The sequence below is a fragment of the Rhinolophus hipposideros genome (genome assembly GCF_964194185.1).
Source record: "Rhinolophus hipposideros genome assembly, chromosome: 1".
NCBI lineage: Eukaryota > Metazoa > Chordata > Mammalia > Chiroptera > Rhinolophidae > Rhinolophus > Rhinolophus hipposideros.
This window is the reverse complement of record NC_138047.1, coordinates 40,814,520-40,838,780: the sequence shown is the minus strand read 5'-3', so window position 1 is coordinate 40,838,780 and position 24,261 is coordinate 40,814,520. Positions and strand designations below refer to the sequence as shown.

General features: G+C 38.0%; 2 protein-coding genes across 5 annotated transcripts in view; one reads left to right on the top strand and one right to left on the bottom strand.

Annotated features, from left to right (window-relative positions):
- PAICS (phosphoribosylaminoimidazole carboxylase and phosphoribosylaminoimidazolesuccinocarboxamide synthase) overlaps positions 1-24,261 on the bottom strand; it is a 38,579-nt gene that overhangs the window by 8,266 nt on the left and 6,052 nt on the right. Inside the window, exons 3-9 of one of the 4 annotated variants that reach the window (XM_081061056.1) lie at positions 22,477-22,911; positions 15,187-15,252; positions 12,685-12,821; positions 8,263-8,329; positions 6,875-7,072; positions 1,328-1,506; positions 62-241 (exon numbers count right to left, since the gene is read on the bottom strand). In XM_081061056.1, coding sequence (XP_080917182.1) covers positions 62-241; positions 1,328-1,506; positions 6,875-7,072; positions 8,263-8,329; positions 12,685-12,821; positions 15,187-15,252; positions 22,477-22,911 — 1,262 coding nt within the window. Of the gene's footprint in view, positions 1-61; positions 242-1,327; positions 1,507-6,874; positions 7,073-8,262; positions 8,330-8,741; positions 8,893-12,684; positions 12,822-15,186; positions 15,253-22,476; positions 22,912-24,261 lie in introns of those variants that run through there. The other 3 variants (XM_081061057.1, XM_081061058.1, XM_081061059.1) reach the window with 3 other exon arrangements.
- Positions 9,025-24,261, top strand: part of PPAT (phosphoribosyl pyrophosphate amidotransferase) — a 34,600-nt gene continuing 19,363 nt past the window's right edge. The window contains exon 1 of the mRNA XM_081061106.1: positions 9,025-9,288. Coding sequence (XP_080917232.1) covers positions 9,161-9,288 — 128 coding nt within the window. The 5' untranslated portion in view covers positions 9,025-9,160. The remainder of the gene's footprint in view (positions 9,289-24,261) is intronic.

Genomic DNA, 24,261 nt, shown 5'->3' with positions numbered 1-24,261 from the left:
TACTACTAAAGACATTTCTCAGTTATAATCTTCACTATCAAATCTCCATTTTAATTTATACCTTCATATCAACCAGTGTACAGTTCTGGGGCAACCAGGATTTCTCCAGTATTTCAAAAATAGCCTGTGTAGCATGACTCATGATATCCACTTCAGTTTGGCCTATAACAAGTCCAGCAAAGCAAAATTTTGCAGCAATGAGCTGTTCCTCTGACCATTGTGGATCATTATTGGCATCATCCTGAGAATAAAGTATAGGAGTACAATTAATTTAAATATAAGCTTTTTGAAGTTTTCAGATAAACTGAAGTTCTTTTTTCCTTGAACATGAATTACTCAGAAGTATTCATTTTCTCTATAAAGATTTTTTTATTTAAAATACCTTTTAATTCCAGCAATTATTTTTAATTTGTCTACATTCAATAGCTACTTTACAATTCAAAATATTTGGGTAACTTACCATAAAGTATTTGAATTTGTTCTATATAAACTAATTTAAGCACAAGTTTGTGATTTTTATTTTTATTTTATCAGTCAACAGACATGGAAAAAGGGCCAACACTTTTTAGTCCAGCTAATCTTCCAGGATGCAGTTTTCATAATCTCCTGACCTTATTTTTGATAAGAATTTATACAAGATTACAGGTCTTTAGGGACATCATTTGATGATTCAAGAGACTTCATACCAAGTAGAGATTAATGAAAAAATAAAATACTTTTATTTTATTCTAAGTAGTGTCTCAAACTTACATGAAACTTTTATGGATTCTTGATTTGTGTAATTAAAAACAATACAAATTTAAACTGTGCAGTTCAGTAATTAAAAATATAACACTGACACTGCTTCTGAAGTAGAACTATGCTGAACAGCATAACCAAAGATGTAAAGAGAAAGGCAGTTTCAATAAAGAAAACCAATACAAATTCATAACCACTGATTTCTACATCTTTATTGTATGTTTTTGCTTATGAGACATTAGACTACTATGCTGCATTAGACTATAAAAATATCCCTCATAATAGCCTTTATTTCAAACTCTTCAACAGTAAATTGAAAATTTTTTTGAATTGTTACTTCCTAGTAACTGCTAATTTTAATTTGTTCATTTTGTTAGTTATCTTGGTCAAAAGTAAGATAAATAGATTTTCACAGATGTTTTCTTTTAAAAAGTTAAATTATCATTGCTAATGAAAGTGAACATTATTGACATGTTTTTGGAATCACAATTGCAGTATCAAAAGCTTTAATAATGTCCAATTTTTTTGACTTGGTAATTATACATTTGCAGCTATGTTATAGTAAGACACTGATGCATAAAATAATTACCTTGAAAAACAGCTCCACTTTAGGTGGGTAAAACTTATATCCTTCCTTGACACCAGGATTTCTTTTGAGAAAAGAACCAGTTGCTATTCTTCTACAAACCCATTCAATTGGAATCATTTCACACTTAGGTGCAATGAATGCTCTCTCCCCACATTTTCTGGTGAAAGCAGTTTTTATACCTATATATTGGTAAAAAGTAAAAAAAAAGAATGAAGCATTACAATTATATTTTAAAAGGTAATAAAGGCGTAATAAAACCCTACCCTTTACAAAATACAAAAAAAATTATCTAGCTAAATGCATTACCCCTAAATGGCACTATCAAAAATACAGTTTTTTCAAAAAGGTGGAAGTAGAAAAACAAAATTATTAACATGCTTTCTATTGCTTATCAAAATATTCAGGAATATTTCACCAATGTCACATGGCAAAGTATATACTGAATCAGAAGATATGGGTCCCAGTGTCTTTACCACTCATTAATTCAAAAAATACTTTCTGAGCACCTCCTCTGCCAGTGGGTACTTAACTTTTCACAAGGCACATAACACACACTAGGTGGCACTAAATGATCAGATTTAGTTGCAGGATTCACATATAGTCCAGTATCATGCGGGCCTTGAAAAATATCAATTTACTTATCACAATTAGATATAACCCTAAGTTTTGGATAGCGTTTTTCTCTTAATATTTGAAGTAAATAATCCTTGAAGCAGCGTCCAGTATGTAGCAGCAGGAACACAGTGGCCAACATGAAGAGCAAAGAAAATATTTGTCCTTCCTCTTCCTTCTCTCTTATGCAAACTGTTATTAGAAAATTAAGATAAAGAGCTCACTTGTGATGTGTAGGATGAGAGCTACTTTATGTGGTGCATGAATCATATGATCCAGCAATTCCACTTACAGATATTCTAGGTACTAACATTGCAGCCTGAAGATGAGCATTATTATGTTAAACCCATGCAGTTTTCCACATTTTAATCCATGTTAATGCTACAGTATTACTTTGTACGGTGATGTAGTAACACTTCGAGGAGAGGCAATATTAAAAATTGAAAGCAGGGACTCAAACAGGTATTTGTACACCAATGTTCACAACAGCGTAATTCACAATAGCTGAAAGGGGAAACAACCCAAGTGTCCATCAACAGAGGAATGGATAGATAAGATGCAGTATATATATACAGTGGTATTCAGTCATAAAAAAGGAATGAAATTTTGATACACGCTCTAACAAAATAAACTTGAAAAAATTATGCTAAGTGAAATAAAGGACAAATATTGTATAATTCATTCCATTTATATGGGGCACCTAAAATAGATAGTAGAACAGAGGATACCAGGAACTGGGAAGAAGGGGAAATGGAGAGTTATTATTTAATCGGTCAGGGTTTCTGTCTGGGACAATGAAAAAGTTCTGGAAATGGACAGAGGTGATAGCTGCACAACACGGTGAACATACTTACTGCCATTGAATCGTACACTTAAAAAATGGTTAAAATGTTAAATCGTATGTATGTATATTTCATCACAATTTAATTTTAAAAAGTATCAAGACCTATCTTATGTCAGGCATTGTAAATTCATTTTATTTTTGTTTAATCCTCTTAACACCTGATAAGGTAGATAGTATGATCACCCAACAAAACATACAAGAACACTGAGGCATAGTAGTTGCCATGTCAGCTAGTACTAGGTAAAGCAGGGTTTCCGAAACACTGTCTGAACTTGATGAGCTGCCCACTTAATCACTTTGATACACTGCCTCTCCTAGAAGTGTTAGTACATCATAGTACAAATACTAGACATTAATGTGAACTAAAACATCTCTTAGAAACCTGCATGGGTTTAACATAATAATGCTCGTCTTGAGGCTGCTATGTTAGTACCTCCAATCCCAATCTAATCCTCTAATCTAGGATGAAATTTTTCTTATCAATGAAGTATTGGGGGGCTGGCCTGGTGGCTCAGGTGGTTGGAGCACCGTGTTCCTAACGCCGAGGTCGCTAGTTCAATTCCCACGTGGGCCAGTGAGCTGCGTCCTCTACAGCTAAGATTGTGAAAGGCTCTCTCCCTGGAGCTGGGCTGCTGTGAGCAGCCTGAGGTCGGGGTGAGCTGCCATGGGCTGCCGGTGGCTAGTGTGAGTAGCCGGCAGCCAGCAAGAGCTGCCGTGAGCAGCCGACCGACGACCGGTGCCTGACTGCCGCAGCCAGGAGGAGCACAAGGCTCGTAACACCAGCATGGGCCAGGGAGTTGTGTCCTACACAACTAGACTGAGAAACAACAGCTTGAACCGGAGTGGGGGGGGGCAGGTGGAAAAAGGAAGGGAAAAGTATTGGGGATCTTTGATTTTATGTATGTATCCACAACGAAGGGAAGCTACATTTGTGGAAACCCTGCACTGTGCTAAGTGTTTATGTGTTATCTCATTTAACCAAATATAAAATTTTCAAGGCAGGTATTTCATTTTACAGTGAAAGAAGCAGAGGCTCAAGGAAATCAAGTAATTTGACAAACTAGGTCATGCTGCCAGTTGGTAATGGTGCCTGCACTTGAAACGCACTGTTCTCTTCTAAAACCTGCACTGTGTTCTCTGCATTCCTTCTGGGTTTGACTAGTTAAAATTCAATGGAAACAAGGAAAATGAATTGTGGTATGCTGAATGAACAGGGACTCTGGGAGAAAATATAAGTAAAATGGTCATTTTTCTTTTAAAGAATGACCGGGCTCATGGGCAGGCAGGTGATTGACATCAATCCTTAACTTGAAGTGGTTAACTACATACCTGGCTTCAAGAGCTCTTCTTTTTAAGGCCTGTTAATCATTAGTCATACATACTCATTTGTCTAACAGACTTGACAGATTAGTATTCAAATCTATTGTTTAAGTATAAACAATAGTTAGTTTTACCCAGAGGGAATCCCCGCTGCCCCCAAAGGGAACCCAAAGCACAGAATCAACTTATGGCAAAGATCTCACACAGAAACAATAAATTGCTTCTAAAAGAGCGATTAATTTAAATGATATGCTTGCTTCTAATATACATGCTAACCATTAAAGGAAATTTGACTATAGATGATGAGAAAAAGAACTGTTGTCTACAAAATTCAAAACTATCAAGATTGCTAAGAAAATGTAAATGTCACTTAATATGAAGTAAAATGGCCACATATGACAGCTAATCAGTCCACGTACCCCTGAGGCCCTCCACGTATTAAAGCTGCCCAGCTCTCCATCTATGGTTTGGCAACTGCAGGACTGTTAATCATGTCAATCATGTCACTACACTCACACCAAAATGTAATTACAGTGAGTTTCTGTGGTGGAGCTTAGACTGAAAAGGTTGAATTTTGATTTTTAAGTATTGAGACTAAATCCACAAATTTTGTAACTCAGGTACAGCATGTAACATTATTTCCATGAAAAAACAGTATTATCTATACCTGTTATTTGTACAGCATTTTAGTTTGCTTATGAGTGACAATGAGAAAACTACAATCTTCATTTACTGATTTTCATTCTGGTGCTCTTACCAATCCAATTTCTAGAAATTTGGAACATAACCTTAGTTGTAGAGAAAGCAATTTTAAATAGAACACTGGTGGTCAACTACAGACAGCATTTATTCAACTATTAGCAAGTAAAAATTAGATAAGGCTTAATAGAACTCATAATCTGTCCCCTAAAACTGGTCTGTGTAAGAATTTTTAAAAACCTAAGTTTTCCTTAATTTCACAACATATAAAGCCTGAAAAAACACCTTTCAACATGTCCTATAAGCCAAGTATGTTTTAGCTGTGTTAAATGTGCCAAACACCGTAAAGAGTTGTCAGAGTACTTCATTTAGGGTCGCCAACTTTCCTAGTTATCTCAGACACAGGACTCTCCAAGTCCAAACTAGTATAGTCCTGGACAGAGACAACTTGGATCCCCCTAATTCACTTGTCTTTAATCCCCAGTAAGTGCACTGAATAGTGCCTTATTGAGTAAGCAAATAAAACCTTGGGCCTGTACTTATTGTCCATTACTTTAAGGTATACATATAATCCCACAGCTACTATGCACAATTACTGTGGGTACATAGAAATTAATCTTTTTATTAACAATTTATAGTGTTAAGTAACTAAAAAATTTTAATGTGTATGGGGAGAAGGAAATAACTTGGGAGGTTAAAAATGGGTCACTTATCTATATTGCAAAAGGAACCTAAAATTAGTTTGATGTTCTCTCTAGAAATCTACGCAGTCATTGGGAAACTACCAATCAAGGAATGCTTAAAATAAATATCTTGAATCATATTACTTAGGAATTGTGGGAGGGTCTTTAACTTAAAAATGTGAAACGGTACTTTGGAAGAGGCAAAACTACTCAAGAACCCATTCTGTACAGACAAAATGGATTTAACTTGACAAAATGGATTTAATTACCTTGTCATTTTGTGGAAGGTATTACATCTGTCTTGACTGGAAACAAAAGTATTAAAACCCCCCTTTGGACTTAAGAAAGAGTAATGCTTACTGGAAGCTCTAAGCAATGAAAGGGCAGCTGGGAATAGTGGAAGTAAAAGGAGACAATGTTGTTAAATTATAAAATTAGAACTAAGATGATAAAGAACAAAGCTTTTATAGGTAAGGAACAGGAGGCTTCAAAGGTTGAGTGATCCAAGGCAATGAGGCAGTGGAGGGAGAAAGCTCAAATCTTTTACTAGAGACTTCATACACTACAGACCAATCAGCTGCTGAATGAATCCCTGCAGAAAACCCTTTATCCTAATTCCCCTCCATTCGCTCCAAGTGCTCTCCACACAATGTTCTGATCTTAGTTTCATCTAACAGATTTCTCTATTGGAAATAATCTTCGTTCAGTTTCAGAGTAGGAGGTAACCCTGAAGATCTTTGCCAGATTCCTCACTTGGGGAATGGCAGGAGAAGGTGTGGTTAGTCTTCAAATACTTTGCAGAGATTTCAAGCATAAGAGAAATTTGAAATTCTGTATTATCTCCAAGGGGTGGAGCAAAGAATAATTGTATAGAATAACAAGGACTAAATTTTAATTCATTGGAGCTGCCCAACACCAGTAAGTGCCTCCTTCATAGGGAAGTTCCTTGAGCTCCTTCAGTTAGGTCTCTTCTAGGAAGATGTCCTAGGAGAGAGAAGTTGCAAGGAAGATATACATGCCAGACAAAAACTAGAGCAAACTGTTAAGATGCCTTGGAACTAACTACATGATACTACTTACCAATTCCAAATCAAGCAAAGCATTATAGTGAAATTTAAGAGTTCAATAAACTTGTGAGACATCTCCAAACAAAATGTTGTTAATCCAAATGTCATCTCCCCATGAAAGAGATCCAAGTGTGTGTGTATGTGTGCGTGTGAAAGGGAAGAGACTGTGGGGGAAGCCACTTACCTACTCACTGTAATAATTAAAAACTATAGCTGGTAATCAACATGTTGTTAATTCAAATGTGTCATTTCCCCATGAAAAGGACTAATATGATTGTGTGAGAGAGAACATGAAGGGGAGGCTACTGGGAGAAACACTTACCTGCTTCCTGTAGCAACTGAAAAATACAACTGGTAGTTTTATTGGAGATTGCAGCTTTTCCTTCCAGGTGATTCTTTCTGGCTGCATTTCCTGCTGTAATCTGGTCCTTGGACTGCAGGAGGACTTTTCCTGGACTATCTAACAATTCATAGACTTCTTTTGTTTTACCTTCATAGAGCTTTTTACCCACGTTCAGTACTGTGAAAATAAAATGGAAACATCAGATTTCAGGAAGAAATTTCCTGAATATTGAAGACTAAACACCTAGAATAATGAATCAGTGAACATACAGAGTGAATAAGTAATAATTTTAATAAAAATTAACTCATCTGCATAGAAGCTTATACTCTACAAAATATTTTCACATGCATTTATCATATTTGATTCACACAATTTTGTGAGGAATTATTACCATGTAAATAATTACTATAGAGATTAATAAACTAAGTATCAAAAAGCAAGAAAGTGCCATTTAGAAACCATAAAAGTGAACATTTTAGCAAGATTAACTTGCCAAGATCATGCAAGATGAAGCGAAAAACATTTTAGAGATTCTACTAGTTTAAAGATATGGCAGGAAAAATTCTGATCTAATGCCTTGATTTTATGGAGCTGTTACTCAATTATCCTCTGGATCTTTCTGTGCAGTCTAAAATTTTTAATGTAAATTCAATTTTTTTCTTTGTGGAAGAGAATGTACTGATAGGCCAATACAAGAATTTTGGTTCACCATAATTTAGAAATTGAATTTGTGGGGGAAACAACCCAACGTTTTACCAGCATAAAGGGCACAATCTCTACTGAGGATATAATCACTCGTGGACAAAATGATTCGTAAATATGATAAATGCAAAATGAGGCAAGGAAACTTTCTTCCTGGTCGTTGTGAAGCTCTCAAAAGCCATCATGGCACCAAACGACTGCTTTAAAAACACACATCTGGACAGAAAAGAGCAAATTGTTATGAAAGTTCAATTATTAACTTTGGGAACAACAGGTTATTAACCTCACGGGAAAAGCAAGACTTTGGGTGAAAGAGGCAACACCTGATATTCCCGCACCTCGCTAATCCCTCGCCATTTCTCGTTTGAATCATCCTTTTCCTCTACTTTATTCCCTTTCCCCACCCAGAAGCAGTTCTGGGTGTTTGAGCAAGTCCGGGGAGGCCCGGGTGCGCCATGTCCCAGGCGTCTTTCCGCGGCCCCTGGGCCCCACGTCCGCCCGCCTAGCGGCCCGGAGGGGCGGCTGCAGGGAGGCCCCGCGCAGCCCCGGGGGGGCTGTCATCGGGCCACGGGGCGCGCACGTGTCCTCGCCGGGCCCGCGAGCTCAAGGCCCGCGAGCGGGGGCATGACGTCCCCGGCTGCCTCCTAGGGACGCCCATGACTCACCGTCAGCTGTCGCCATTTTCCCTGGTGGGCTGGGGGCAGCGGCCGCGCCAGGAAGAGAGGCAGGGTTCTGGAAAAGAGGGGTGGTCGGAGGCTCGCGGGGCGGGGAGGCGCGGCGCGCGCCACAGACACGCCCCAGGCGGGGTCGCGGGACCCACAGCGCCCACTCGCGCTCTGCTCGAGCACCAACAGCACCCACGCACCACCGGGGCCCCTGCCGACCCACAGGAATTTCAACCCCGCGAGTGTGAGCGCTTTCTCCGCGGATTCCCGCGGCGCAGGCGCAGCAACGCTGATCGTCACCCTCCCCGCCCCGCGCCGGCGCGGTTCCAGGAACGGCGAAAAGTGGCGCGCGCTGGCGGCCCCGCCCCAGCCCACAGAAGCCCGCGGGCCGGGCGCCCTTCCCCGCAGGAATAGCGGTTCATAGGTTGGAGTGTACCAAGTAGGGGCCCTTGGGGGAAAGCATGTGGGTAGGACCATACAAAGTTTCCATCCTCTGGGAGAGAAATGACGTTAACCCCGCTGGCCTCATCACCCCCGTCTTGGGTGGTAGAAAATAACGGACATCTACTGGAGCAGAGAAATTGGCCGCCCGTCGGGCTCCAGCGGCGGACTAGCTGTACTCCCCGCCAGCCTGTGGCCCCGCCTCCCCGCGGTGGAGCCTCTCCTCCTGCCGCCGCTCATTGGAGGAGGCCGGACAGGGTGGTGCGGCGGCGGGGGAGGGGCCTAGCTAATCACGCCTACTTGGGGAAAGCGCGCGCCGCCGCAGTAGTCGGGGTCGTGCCGCTCGGAAGGAAGCGGCTGTCGCGAGCTTCGGAGGCGTACGCGCCGTGAGGGGAGCTGGTTGGTGCGTACAGCCCTGCCGCGGCGGCAGGTCCTTCCACGTGCTTTCTGCGGCGACATGGAGCTAGAGGAGTTGGGGATCCGAGAGGAGTGTGGCGTGTTCGGGTGCATCAGCTCAGGAGAGTGGCCCACGCAGCTAGATGTGCCTCATGTGATCACGCTGGGACTCGTGGGGCTGCAGCACCGGTGAGCGACCCGGTGAGGGGTGGGGGTGGCGGCGCGCGTGCTTCTCCATTTGCCCGAGCTTCCTGTGACTCAAGTTGGCCATGTCGCGGGCTCCTGAAGGTCGGGAGGCCGGACGTCCCTTACCTGAACTGGGAGCTGCCTGTGGCATCATCCAGGTTGCCACGACGTGCGCGGGGGCTACCTTGCCTCGCTGAACTCGAGCCTACCCCGCACCCCCCCAACCCTTAATGCTCTTTAGGGTCTCTCCCCTCCCTCCGGCGTGTGCACCCCAACTGCTGGCTGCTTTAAGGTCTCAGAGCCTGGAGCTGCCCTTGGGGTAGGCTTGTGTCGGGTGGCTGCTGGGGTAGGACCGGCAGGCTGCACCTTGAGGTGTTCGCGCGCCGCTTCCAACCCCTGCGAGCTTTTGTTTGCAAGGGCACAGCTATCGAGCTGTTGATGATTTGGAGGTAGTCGTAGCTATGGGACCTTAGGGATCCTCGAGTTCAAACCCGGAGAAACAGGACTTGTTTGTGTGCAGAAGGAACTACCTGTTGTAGATCTCATGTAAATGAACAGAAACCAGCCACAGGGATTGGGGCATCTGCCAAAGGTTTCGTGGGGGAATGTTTTAGATACTGAATGCTAACGTTAGTAGTAAGAAGATGCCAAAAGTAACTGCCTTCTTTAAAAGATCGAGTGGGGTGTAGTTCCTGCGTGGCAAAACACACGTGGATTATGAAAAATTGGTGGATCCCTTTGAGTTAAAAATAATTTTGCTTTCACGCTCTTTCAATTTCTTATTACCTGACCTCACTGGAACGTGATGTAAACAATTCTGTTCGATTAAGAAATATAAACCTAGACTTCACGTGATCACTGAAAGTGATCATAAGGCAATACCACAGCAATAACTTCTAAGGTATTAAGGACGTTTAAGGAACTAGGCAAGAACACTTATCATCAATATGGGTGAAACATATATAAACGCATTCCAAGTGATTAGCTTTCCCTCACTAAGCTTAAATTAGAAGTAGTCTTTTCCCTCTTTTCAGGGGACCAAATACTTGAGTTTGAGCTTCACATCTTGTATTCCTTGTTTACTAAGAGTAACTTAGAATCTGGGATGAATCAAGAAGGATATTTTTAACTTGAATGACTCTAATCTTGACTGTGGGTTGATTGTAATAGAGATCTTGTTTTGAAATACATTTATCAAGAATATTATATGTATATTATCCAAGGAAAAAGTAAAATCTATATGGTAGTCCAGCGCAACATTAGTTTATAACTTTCCTTGGAGTAGTTATTTTGGATATTCTGTCATGAAGAGAGGGGTGTAGAAACTAAGGATCTATAGAGTTGCTTGGTCTGGGGGAAATACACGAACTGACCTTGAATTTTTTTTCTTAACTATTATTTTTTTAGCTAAAATAACTGAGAAAGGTCATCCCACTTATCTCTTCATTATATATTTGCCTAAAGAAAGGAGCTGATTTTTTTTTTTTAATGAATACAGCTTGATTCCTAGTTAACATATATTTTTCTAAAGATGCTTCCATGTGAAAGAATTATGAGATGAGATAAGAGATACAGGTAATAAAAGTGTGCTTGTATGGTTATATGATAAGATTTTCTTTATGTAGGCATAGAATCATTAATGTTCTTGGATGGCTGGTTCTCACCCATAATTCTATCCAATTTAAAATTTTAAGTTAGCAAAGACCTCACCCTTTAGAGGAACTGACTCTGATTGGAAGAACTAGGAAACTCCCTTAGGTCTGAAAGGTAAAATCTTGTCACTCTGAACTGGTAGATAGGGGTGAAAGATGAAGAGCTAATGTTTTTATGTGGCATTGAACCCATGAATGTCAAAACTGGAAGCCAAGATGGGTTGTTATAGCTCAATATAGTTTTATAGTTAGTTTTATATGTGTGTGTGTGTGTGTGTGTGTGTGTGTGTATGTGTATATATGTGTATATACATACACACACACACACTGCACTGACAAGTGGTGGTCTGTTGCAGAAGGCTCTACCTCCTTACCTTCCGCCTTACCCCATTAGTTTATAATAGTCTTAGGAGAAGTTATTTTGGATATCCTGTCAGTAAGAATTGATTATTTTTTCCCCTTTTTGATGAAGGAATTTCTCTCTCACACATTATCTTCCTAAAACATGGAATCTAGAAGGTGGTATTTCTTTTTGCAATACCTTTTGCATTGTATTTGGTTCTGTTTTTGTCTTAAGCATAATTTGACCTAAAATAAATTTAGTCTCAGGGATAACAAAACACATGAAATTATTATGTATTATATAAAAACAAATGGATTGTCAATTAATTGCTAGACAGTCTTGTACTGGATACTTAACCATATTTTGCCATGTATAATGCACATTTTTTTTAGCCTAAATTTGTAGGGCAAAATAAGGATGCACATTATACGTGGGTAGTACTAATTCTCTATATAAATGTTTTAAAGTCTTTTATCCTTATGAATTAAAAGTGTAACTGCAGAAATCAATAATGATACCGCATGCAAAATAATACCCTGGCATCAATAATTGGTTTTGTTGAACTTACAATGAACTTGTAACGACGAAGAGTTCTTGGCCTTATATGATGTGTAAATATGTATTATAAATTTGTTACCGATACATAAAATTTCTTGTACGTTATATCTGTTCTTGTGTTTTGTAATTATAGTATTTATTACATAAAATGTCTTGTACCATAATATGTTAAAAAATAAAGGCTAAAATCTCTTTATAAGGCAAAAAACAAGAACCTAAATGTAAACAAAAATTTGAATTAAAAAATTAAAATGAAAGTCCCCCCTCCCCCCTGGAAAGTTTGGGCCAAAACCATGGGTGCCCATTATACATGGCAAAATATGGTAAATCCAGATGGATTCATCCAGAAGTACTTCTTTTTAGTAGTTCTTCTGGCTATTCATAGATTTATTCCATAGCTCCACTTTTTTTCAGGGCAATGTTAGTTTAACATTGAAAAATTAAATTGTCCTCTTTAGCTGTATAAGCTGTGTGTGCATGTGTGTGCGTGTGTGCGCGTGCATGGTCATACCAGATTTCATATAATCACAATGCTTGTTTGGTTCAGAACACATCAGTTCAGTAGTTGGCAGAGTTCTGGACAAACCACACACCCCCTCGTAGATCAAAAATCTTAATCTTTAAACCAGTCACATTTTATGGAGACTAGAATGACTGGACATCTTTGAAGATTTCATAAAAGGAATTACTAAAACGTCATAGGTTTATCTCATCAATCAGCTACTTAGCCGTTCCTTAGTTAGGAGATGAAGATGCCCTACAGTGAATTATCACCTCCCTGGGTTAGGAATCGGACCCTACAATCGATAAACATTTTCATACCTCTTAAAAATTTATGAGATTTACCTGATGAAGTTGGTTCACGGAGGGGGTCTCCTGTCTACAGAAACATTCTGTAGAATCTTTTGGTTCTGTTATGCTTTGAGGAAACCGATTTGCAGTGATCTCCAGAGCATTTTTCTTAAGAGATACTGACACTGGCTCTGCAAACAGAGTATGGTACATAACATTACCACTAGAAAGGCACTCGTGAGAAAGTGTAATGCACTCAGATAAACTTCTATGGAATTAGTTCTGGTTATTTTTATTTAGTTTGTTGGAGAACAAAGGAGTAGGTTGTGAGAGAACTTGCTTTGAGTTGCCAAATTAAGGTTGGGGATAACTTTATTTTGATTTTCATCTCTTAGTAGTGGCCAAATATATCACATTTCTATAATTTATATTCCCTTTGTTGGGAAAATGACTTATTTTAAAACTCTCCTTGCTAATTGTTTTAGTCTTTGATTTTGAAAGACTTAATTCAATGACTTTCATAATTTAACGATTCTCAGTTTTAAAATCATGTGTTTTCGATTCTCCCAAGTTATAACTATTATTTAGGACTTTGCATTTTGCATTAGTCTGAAGCAAAATTTATGTATGCTCGAGTCTCAAAGTACTGTGGCTTTGTCATTCTGGTCAATATTGGGAACAGCTCCTTAACATAAGACTTGGAATCTAGCCTCAAGTTTCCTAATAACATCAGTTTGATCTTGGGCAAGTCTAACTTCTGAGTCTGTTTTCTCATCTGTTGTGCTGGGCTTAAAGTTGTATATTTAAAGGTCCGCTACTCAAATTCAGTGGGGTGGGAATGATACTGTTGTGTAGTTAACTCTTAGCGATTTCCCTTTTCAATAGCATATCCACTAGAGGGCATTAAAATAAGGCAAAGGTGTGGCAACTCATCTGACTTTCAATTTATGTCCAAAAATGGAGAATAAAATTTTCAGGTCACTTGAGATATAAAGTCAGGTGGCAGGGTGTGTGGGGAGGGCTAGATTCCTGCTCTTCTCTAATATTTTATTCAAAACATGTTTGTTGAGTTCCTACTGGGTACATATTCAAGGCACTGTGGTAGACACTAGGAGCCCTGTGCCACACGGGACCGAAGTGGCCTCTGCCCCTCACAGAGGCAATGCAGCCACCTGGTTGGGGAGCGTAGACTTCTCTATGCCTCCGTTTCCTCCTCTCTAAATTGGGAAGAATGATAGCACTTACCTCATAGAGTTGGGGTAGGGATTAAATGCATGAATATTTGTAAAGTGCTTAGAACAATACCTGGGTATGTGCTTACCCATGACCCTGCATCCCACTTCTGGGTAAGTACGCAACAGAAAAACACACATACCGTGTTTCCCCGAAAATAAACTGGGTCTTATATTAATTTTTGCTCCAAAAGATGCGTTAGGGCTTATGTTCAGGGGATGTCATCTGAAAAATCATGCTAGGGCTTATTTTTCAGTTAGGGGGCTTATTTTCGGGGAAACGTGGTATGTTTATTGGGAGACATGCAGTAGAATTTTTATAGCAGCATTATCCATAATAGCCCCAATCTGGAAACAGTGGAAATACCCAACAGTGAAATGGAGAAAGAAGGTATTGAGATGTACATTCCTATAATGGAATAGTCTACAGCAGTAAAAGAGAACGAACTCCTGTTGCAAGTAAAATCATGGATGAATCTCACAAGCAATGTTGACTAATGTACGGTGATGGCAGTCAGAATAGTGATCCCCTTTACAGAGGCCAGGAGGGTGATTCCTGGGTGGGAGTCCTGGCCTCTAGGGTGCTACTGTGATGTTTTATATCTTGATTTAAGTGATGGTTGCATGGGTGCTTTCAGACTGTAAAACTTGAGCTCCTCAACTATTTGTGTGTATTGAAAACAGGGTGATAAATGATAAGTCTATGAATTGCTAAAGTTGGATTATCCTGAGATCCGAAGAGATGTAGTCATTTGCTCTGTGTTGGATTACTAGATTCAGAGAGAGACTAGAACTCAGGTTTCCTGATTCTCAGTCTGGTGCTTTTACTTCTATTCTGCATTTTTCTTCCATATGCTATACTACATTCTATCTATTACCTTTCCTGACAACTTTAGTGGGTCAGTTTGGACTTACTGCTCACATAATGAGGTTTCTGAGTTTGGCTTATTTGTAGAATTACTAAAATGTTACACCCATTACTAACTACCTTTGGAGAACACCAAAATTCAGAATTTATTAGTTTATAGGATTTTTCTTTCCTTTTACAGTCTTCTGTCAGTATTCACTGTAAAGTGTAATTTAAAGGCTCATGAGAAATGGGTAGTTGTGCAGAAATTTCTAAGTATGGAAAAGTTTCCATTTACTCTGTCACTTTCACTCTTAATGAGCTATGAAAGAAACCATTATTTTTTTGCTCTCACACAGCTCATGAACAATGTATTTAGTCTAATTTGTCAAGGACAGGAATCAACATCTCTTATCAAGAAAAATTAACAGAAGCTTTTCTCAATGGGGAAAAACTTGGCATTTCTCAGGCTCTTACCATCTTCGTGTGCTTTTCTCTTGATGCTGAAAGTTCTTGGGTGTTTGGCATGACCTTCAAATAATTCTTAAAACAAACAAAAGAACATAGGAGAAAAAGAATGATGTGAAATTATTTAAAATATATTAGTCTTTAGTCAGACAGACAAAGCAGAGAACCCTATGATTTCACTGATATGTGGTATATAAACCAAAAAGAACAAGACAAACAAATGAGAAAGAAAAACTCATAGACACAGACAATAATTTAGTGTTTACCAGAGGGTAAGGGGGTGGGGGGTGGGTGATGAGGGTAAAGGGGATCAAATATATGGTGATGGAAGGAGAACTGACTCTGGGTGGTGAACGCACAATGGGATTTATAGACGATGTAATACAGAATTGTACACCTGAAATCTATGTAAATTTACTAACAATTGTCACCCCAATAAATTTAATAAAAATAAAATAAAAATAAAATAAATTAAAAAATATATTAGTCTTTAAGCATTGAAGTACACTAAAGTAAGAACATTTAAACAACTGAACAGATAAAGGAGAATGAGTTTCATAGACACAGACAATAGTTTAGTGGTTACTGGAGGGGTGGGGGGTGGGAGACGAGGGTAAGGGGGGTCAAATATATGGTGATGGAAGGAGAACTGACTCTGGGTGGTGAACACAATGGGATTTATAGATGATGTGATATAGAATTGTACACCTGAAACCTATGTAATTTTACTAACAATTGTCACCTCAATAAAAAAAAAGAAGAAAGAGTAAGAATTAGGACGCTTTCGGTACAAAATTTGGAAAGAAATGGAAATTCTTGACTTAAATCAGTTATGTATTTTACAATAATTTTTGGGTCATTTGAACATAACAGTGGTGTTAGGATTTTATTTTTGAAGAGTTTCTGGCTAAGTTGAAATGCAGAGAACAAAGTTTATAGCATTTTTATTGTACAAGGTCAATTCTAAGGTTACCATATTTCTATTTGGCAGTTCTGAGAGTAGGTTATATTAGGATGCAGTTAACTTCTTCATAAATTCTCATTTTTTTTGAGGACTGTCATTTTTCTTTTGTAAAACTCTGTATTCATGTTTTAAGTTTTTGTATGTGATACAACATTGTGTCCAATCTCTGTCTATTCCAACTGCATTAGTCTTAAGGGCAATTTCCTCAAATATTTCTTTGTTTCTTGTGTCCCCTTCAAGCATTTGCTTAATTTTTTCCTCAGACCATATGTGTATAAGCGCTCTGACCTCGTTGTCACACCAGTGTTTTCTAGTCTCTGTGTTGCTTACTGTTATAGTCTGTAAATGACTTGTAGTGCCTTCTAAAGATGTATGATTACCTATAAATGAACACGATTCATTAATTATTCAAACTTATAGATAAATCATATATTTGAATATCATTTATTTAAAATAACCTGGATTGTTGTAAAGCACTGAGAATTATAATTTCAACATGAGGGTCAAAATGTTTTTCATGTGTTCATGTTCAAATAAAATATTGTTAAAATTACAAGGCAGACTCACCCCCATTATTGGTGAGAATAATTTAGCTGCTTTTCATCAATGGCTAATCTTCGTTAGATATTTATGAATATGGAGCGTCTCAGTGTTTACAGATTTCTTTTAGTAAGAAGTTCCAGCAATAGACATTTTCTCCAGCAGTAGACATTTTCTTTCCTCTCCTGCCATATACCTATCAGCTCAGATATAATGAGGCAATACTGTGCACAATAGAGAGATTCTCTATCAGTACTTAAACTGGTATATATTAGACTTTAAATGTCAAACCAACATTTAAAATTGAACAAGTTAGACCCTGTACCTAACCCAATACTTTGTGGTGCTTTGGGGCCTCCCACCTCTTCGAAGCAGTACTTAGGGTATCTTCCTCTGCCAGAAAACAAAGAGAATAGCGATTTAAATTTGTTGTTTACCAAACTCTAATCTTTTGCAATTGAAGATTGGGCTGAAAAACTAAGGCTGGGTTTCCTAATCAAAACTGGAACCTCGAAGCCAAGAACATTTGCCGTCTACAACCTAATTTTAAAATGGCTGTGTAGGATTAACCGTCTTTAAAATCTTGCAAATATCTTGCCTTAAAAGTCACAAGGCAGTACACTGAACGCTCTATGTGGGATTGTGATAGCACTTTTAGACCCAATTTAGTAACATCTTTCACATACACTTTAATGACAAAGGGCTCTTACATCTTTTTTTCTCATTTGATTCTCATTGTAACTAAGAATGATCCTTACTGCAATACATATATATAAAGGAATAAAAGAGAGTAACAATAACAATTTTCATATTGAGATATTAACAGCAGGTAGATAAATATTTTAAGAAACTGATGGTACTTAGTCTGGAAAATATAACATGGCTTTATTCTAGCGTACCAGTGTATGTATAGGATGTTTATAAATTAGCTGTTTATAATTTGGGGAAAGCTCCTTCTCAGATGTATGTGTTGGATTGCTGTGTTGAAGTATAGCAATGCTATGATAATATTCTTTTCTTCTTCTATGCACTTCTATTGCTATTATTTTTTAAATTATATGTATAGGTGTCTATGCAGTTGCTTATAATGATTATTGTAAAACTAGACAATGGTTTGTATTAATATACCTGTGAGGCAGAAGGTGGGGAGGGGGCCCATAAGCACGTACAACAAGAGCTTTGTGGAGATTTACATCATGATAGGATGTGTCACCACATCTTGTTCAGGACGTGTTTACACTGTAAGACTGACTGGAAGTTTAGCTTCTAGCAATATTAAGACCTCACATGACAGGCTGTACTCTGGAGCCACATACGGATACCTAATAAGCTTTTTTTTTTAATTGAAAATTTTACCGAGATAATTGTCGACTCACATGTAGTTGTAAGAAATACAGAGAGAGATCTTTTCTACTCTTCAGCGAGTTTTCTCCAATGGTAACATTTTGTAAAACCATAACATACTATTTATTACATCAAGGAGTTTGACTTTGCTACGATCTATTACTCGGATTCAGATTTCCCCAGTTTTACTTATAGTCATTTGTGAGTGTGTGTGTGTGTGTGTGTGTGTGTGTGTGTGTACTCAGTTCTGTAATAACTTTATCACCTGTGTAGGTTCATGTCTCCCTCACGGCCAAGGTACTCAACAGTCCCTTTGGTTGCCCTTTTATAACTACACCTACCACCTCCTTTCATGCCCAAAACCTCCCCCATCCCTCCCCAGTGACTACTTTTTTGAGAGCCGAAGTTCAAGGTAAACTTTGAATTCAAACCTTATTTCAACAGAATATGAATTTATAATAATTTACTTAAGTGACTAAAGCCATCAGTTGTAGGCTCAGGTACATGCCCTACTTTTGGGAAATAGAAATATTTATAGAGATTAGTTATTATGTAGAACTTGGAGTCATAGAAAATAAGATGTCATTGTTGGCGGGGGATCCCCAAATTCAGTATCCTCTCAGGAAAGAGAATTGATTTTCTCTCTGTACTGCAGTTCCATTCTGACTCTAACTACCCAGAGTTAGCAGCCGACTTGGGAGCTTTAAGGGCTCAATCTTCCACAAGATTGTCCGGACTTCAGGTGCCAGCCGCACTTCCAGCTCACTGGCTACAAATTCAGGGGGTCCATGATCCCCTTAGGCTCTATAATTTGCTAAGACGACTCATAGAACTCAGGAAAGTGCTACACTTAGGATGACAGTTTCATTATAAAAGAAAGAACTCGGGGACAGCCAAATGAAGAGACACACGGGGTCCTGAAGGCAGAGCGTCTGTGCCCCCTGCCCCATGGAGTCAGGGCATATGGCCCTCCGGGCGCATCACAATTCACCAACCAAGAAGCTCCTCTGAGCCAGAGTTTTTGGGACATGATTGATTCTGACATGATACATTAAGTCGTTGGCCACCTGGTTGAACTCAGTCTCCAAACTCGCTCAGGGGAGGTGAGGCTGGCCCCAAATTCCAACCCTCTAATCACACACAAAGTTGATCTTTCAGGTGACCAGTCCTATCCTGAACTACCCACAAATCCATCTTGGGTCACCTTATTAGAATAAAAAGACACTTCTACACTAGAAATGCCAAAAGTTTTTGAAGCTCTGTGCCAGGAACTGGGGACAAAGATCAGATATATTCTTTATCATATCACAGCTCCTTAAAAGTTAAAATATAAACAGTAAGAATTAGAAAAGGCACACCTTTATATTTAAAACATAGCCTGTATTTAAATTTATCAGCTTTCTTTTTTGTACACTGATAATTTTGGGGTTTTCTGAATTTTTAACAAGTCTTATCTGGATAGTCTATTGGATTAATAATTTTACAAGTTCTTAGTATTGTGTTTCACATGACTAAAGTGCATTGGTTTATATAATAATTTTAATGCTAAGATTATCCAAATTGTACCCAAAAAAGGTCTAAATAATCAATTTTAAAGAAAATTATTTCCAATTTTTGGTCTACTACAAGAAATAACTTAGAGAAAACAAAATGCTTGGCATACCTTCTTATACTAACAATGGATACTGTAATGCCCCCTGCTGGCCATCACATTGCTAAATTTTGTTAAATTGCTGGGATAGTGAAAATTTTAATTGTGGAAATATGTTTTACTATAGCCCAAACAAAAATAGTTGGTTTTAAGATTATTCTTAAAAGAACAATGTAGTCTTTCATTTGGGATTTTTAGGCTGAAGATAAGAAAGATCTCCTCTAATAAGATATAGTTTACTGTTGAGCTGTGCTTTGTTATGTCCAGCTTCACCCTCTGAGTCAAATTGATCTACCTGTGGCTGTCCCATACTAGAAACCAGTGACTTGCAAGAATACCAAGATGTTGAGTTATTTCACCTCATATAAATGGCAATGGATATTGGAGATGATTAAGTCAATTTTGTTTTTCCTACCAGAAGAGATAGGTAGCTAGATTGTCAGACACAAATTTCTCTTTCGGCAACTGGTCCTTTCTCTTCTGGTAATTTTCCTAGTCCTTTTATCCTCTCTTGCCTATGCCTCAAACTAGGGAGAAAAAATAAATTTGTTTTCGAACCAATGAAGTCGTTATTCAATTGTCCTGGGCTGTTTCTTCTTACTTATTGTACTAGGCATAGCCTAAGAGTTCCATGATTCTTCCCAGTGAGTGTCTTCTTTCATATTGCATTAGTCATACATTTTTTTGTGATAATGTATTAGAATTAGATAAGTTTTCTCTCCTGATTGGAAGCAAATTGGAATTTATGTATTACTCTCTTCAGCCCTCTGCTGGTCTTTTTCTCGAAACATGACCACCTGGCTGTGGTTTGCAACCCTGGCTGTGCGTGATTATCTTCTATAAAAATATAGTGCTTGAACCCACTCTGCTACCTAGTATGCTAGACCAAAATCGCCAGGAGTTCTAAATTGGGAACTAAAATAGTTATCCAGAGTATGGGGGTCTATGGCTCTATCTGGATTTTTTTTTTATTTTATTTTTTTGAAATTGAAAAAGCAGCTCATAGTATACATTTAAGATAGGAAAGAAATTACTTTGGAGCATCAATTTCATGTGTCAACATTAGCAATAAGGAGCAATAGCAACTCCAGTTATAATATTTCGTCAGTAAAATATATGAACTCATAATGAGGTAACCTTTACCAATTTTTACCTGAAACTACCCATCACTTCATTGTGTTTTTGTTTCTAAAGAAAACATTTGATGTGAATTTTTTTCCTTAAGGTAAGTATCCATGTCTTCATACCTCAACACAACTTTCTAAATAGCAGGGTGGTGATTTGTACATCAACAGATTTGTATTGCAGGTGTGCCTAAAATCCTTGCCTATTTAAATTTCTTTCACATGTATTTTGCTGCTAGGCTCCTTATGGGTTCATACCTTTGCTTTCATTTTCATGTGAAAGTTTAAAATAACATAATTTCTAGAATGGCTATGTTTATCCTTATTTGCTGAATATATTCCATATTAATGTGAAAATATTGGGGATTGGGGCTTCGACATACGAACTTTGGGGTGACACAATTCAGTCCATAGCATCATCTTATAATAACATCTTAAGGAGTTTGTCACAAACGAAAAATCAAAGAATATTGTTGTACCTGTGCCAGGACTTTGTTTTATATCTGTCTCTCTTAGTTCTTCGGACGTGTTACTGAACAAGTCATCCTCAGATTCCTCTGCAACAGTGATCGTATAAACATAAGGAGTTGTGTAATGCTGTGTTTGTTATTCACTGACAGAATTGTGTTTTAAACTCTATTGTTTTCCCTTTTAAGGTGAACCTGATACTAAATACTGTGGTGGATTTTGCTTTCCTGTAGTTTAGATTCCCCCCCTTAAACATCTTTTAGTCTTAGGTCACCATCGCTGTCTGGTGTTTAGTCTCCATATTAGGTCTTCTGACATATAACTGATGAAGTCATCGTCAGCTGTATCTCCAGCAGTTATTGTGTGAATGTAATCACGCCATGGCTGTTGGGCTCCTTTATGTCTAGTCATTTTAATTTTAATGGAGCAGATGGATAGTTCTCTAGCAGGCCAGTATCTTTCTTATCCACCAGTGAAACTTTTTAGGACTTCTCACCACCATTTTTCAATCCTAATTTTCTGTCATTCTTCTCTTTTTACCCTAGATACACAGAGAATTAGGATTGCATCATGCAAGGCAGATACTGAGATTAGTAGAGGTCTGTACGACCATCTTGTTGTCCAGCCCCCATTTTACAATCAGATCTAGAGGAGACACTTGGTTGGTTCATGGTTCCAGAGAGACTGAGTTAGAATTTGGGTTTCCTGACTCCCGGTCTAGACGTCATCCAGTTTATTTCATGCTGTCATGTCTTTATGTGCATTATAGCTCAATCCTTACGGTTAAACTCATTTTAAATAACTTTTTGATGTGTCCCAGAAGAACTTACACTTCAAAGACATTCTCAATGGGTTTTGTATTTTTCTGAGTTACAAGTGCCTTTTGCTCTACTCACAGTTTTACCGCACTTGGTATGAAAACTTGTTTTAACTTCTGTCTAGAGTTGCATTTTGCTTTATTAAAACTGGTATGTTTCTAAACTTCACTCTGGAAACCCAATTTTATTTCCTCCTTTTGTATAACTTTGTATTATTCTCTATGTTCTGGAGGAAATCAAATATACATTCAATCTGTTTTATCATAAATTGGGCAATTCACTTGAATAGCATTTAATGAAATGTGTGTAACTTAGACTATATTCATATTACGCTATTGGACATTTTTATATAGTGTAGCATATAAAGATTACTTTTCTTGTCCTTCCTACCTGTCTGGTCGGCTTCCATTTTTTCAGTCTCACATTCTGTGGCTTGTTGTTCATCTTGGGATTCTTGTTCTTGTGATTCTCCTGTTTGGTTGTGTCCCAGAATAGCATCCAACTCAGTAAAAAATTTCATGCTCTTAGTCATGCCTAGGCCTTGAGCCATTCTTACAATCTTGTATTCATGTTTTAAGTTTTTGTACTTTGTTCTGCACTGCTTCCAGTCTCTCTCTATACCAAGTTTCTGAAGCTTGGCCGCAATTTGTTCAAATATCCTTTTATTTCTCAGTGTTCCTTCTAATTGTTGTTGTATGTTTTTATCAGACCAGATGCCTATTAGAGCCCTAACTTCTGGTACAGTCCAGTGTTTTCCTCCTTCATTTGCCACAGATGGAATAAAAGGTGAATTAATAGGGGATTCCATTATTGATGTAGCGTTACCTATATCAGGTGAGGAGAGAAAGAGATATCCATGGGTTGCTTACATCAGATAAAATAAATAATTGGATGTAGCATTAGTAAAGAAAGTAATTTTTTTCAGGAGACAGAATAACAAATCATGGCTTAGCTTTTCTCTTCAACTAATGGGGAAATAAAGTACAGAACCTGAATCTGTTCCTTATCATGACAGTGACTGAATTTAATAAAGTTGTTTATAATTAGCCACATTTTGGACATCTTTTTTCTCTATCATTTCTCTTCCATTTCTCTCTTTTAGTATGTCAGTATACAATGAAAGCGGAATTATATAATTTTGTAATAGTGTACAAAGCAATATAATTAAATAAGAAAATGGCTCATCCAAGATATTTTTGTTTTGTCATAGGACGGGGGGAACTGTTTCTCTACTTTCCTCCTGTTTCTTTATCTAATGGCTGTCATTACCTACGTACCAGAATCTCCTGGGGAGTGTTTGAAAACTGCTGCTCGGGTGCCACCGACTACTCCTCCCCAGGTTGTGATTCTAGTGCAGTCAGGGTTGAGAACCAAAACTATTCATAAGTGAAGGGCTCCGATGAGCCCCATTAAAACAGTCTGCATTTTACTCCTTGTGAAAATAAAAGATGTCTCATTGGTCAAAAACCAAATGTCATCGTAAGTGAAATATTATGTTCCTTTAATGCAAAAAAATGTGTCAGAAACTTCATAATGTCTTGTTCCTATGCAGAATATCTCTACTTATATAAATCCATTAACACAGTGCCTTTGTGTTAGATTTGTAGCAGTTTTGCAACTCATTTTATGGTAATGACATTACTTGACCTTATATTGGCTATTTTAACAACTGTATTATCTTGTGTTTTTCTTAGAGTTTATGTTCATGTTGAATAAAAGGTAGTTTAAACCCTAGCATATATAATGTAAGTCATTAAAAAACACTTTTTAGCATTTTCTTGAGGTAGAGAGTTGTTCTTATTGGTGGTTTATTTAATGTCTTTGTTTTGAAATGCTTTTCAGTATTTCTCCTTATTTGGGTTAATTTTCAGTAAGAATTTAGAAGCAAAAAGGGGATTTATGTTGACTTTAATTGGGTGAATAAAATCATCCTTGACCTCATTATGGATGTGATATTATTTATTTTCAAATGTAAAATTTTGTGTGTGAGGCTCCCCAGAATGCTAAGTGATATGCTCATTAAATATTAAGGAACTACTATGCGTAATTTTGCCCATCAGATTTCTCATTATGTTTAAAGAATAAAGGTTGGGAATCCGAAGGGTTAATATTTCTTGGCAATCTACATTTTGTTAAAGAAATCATTTGCTTTAAAAATAATTTTTTAGTATATAT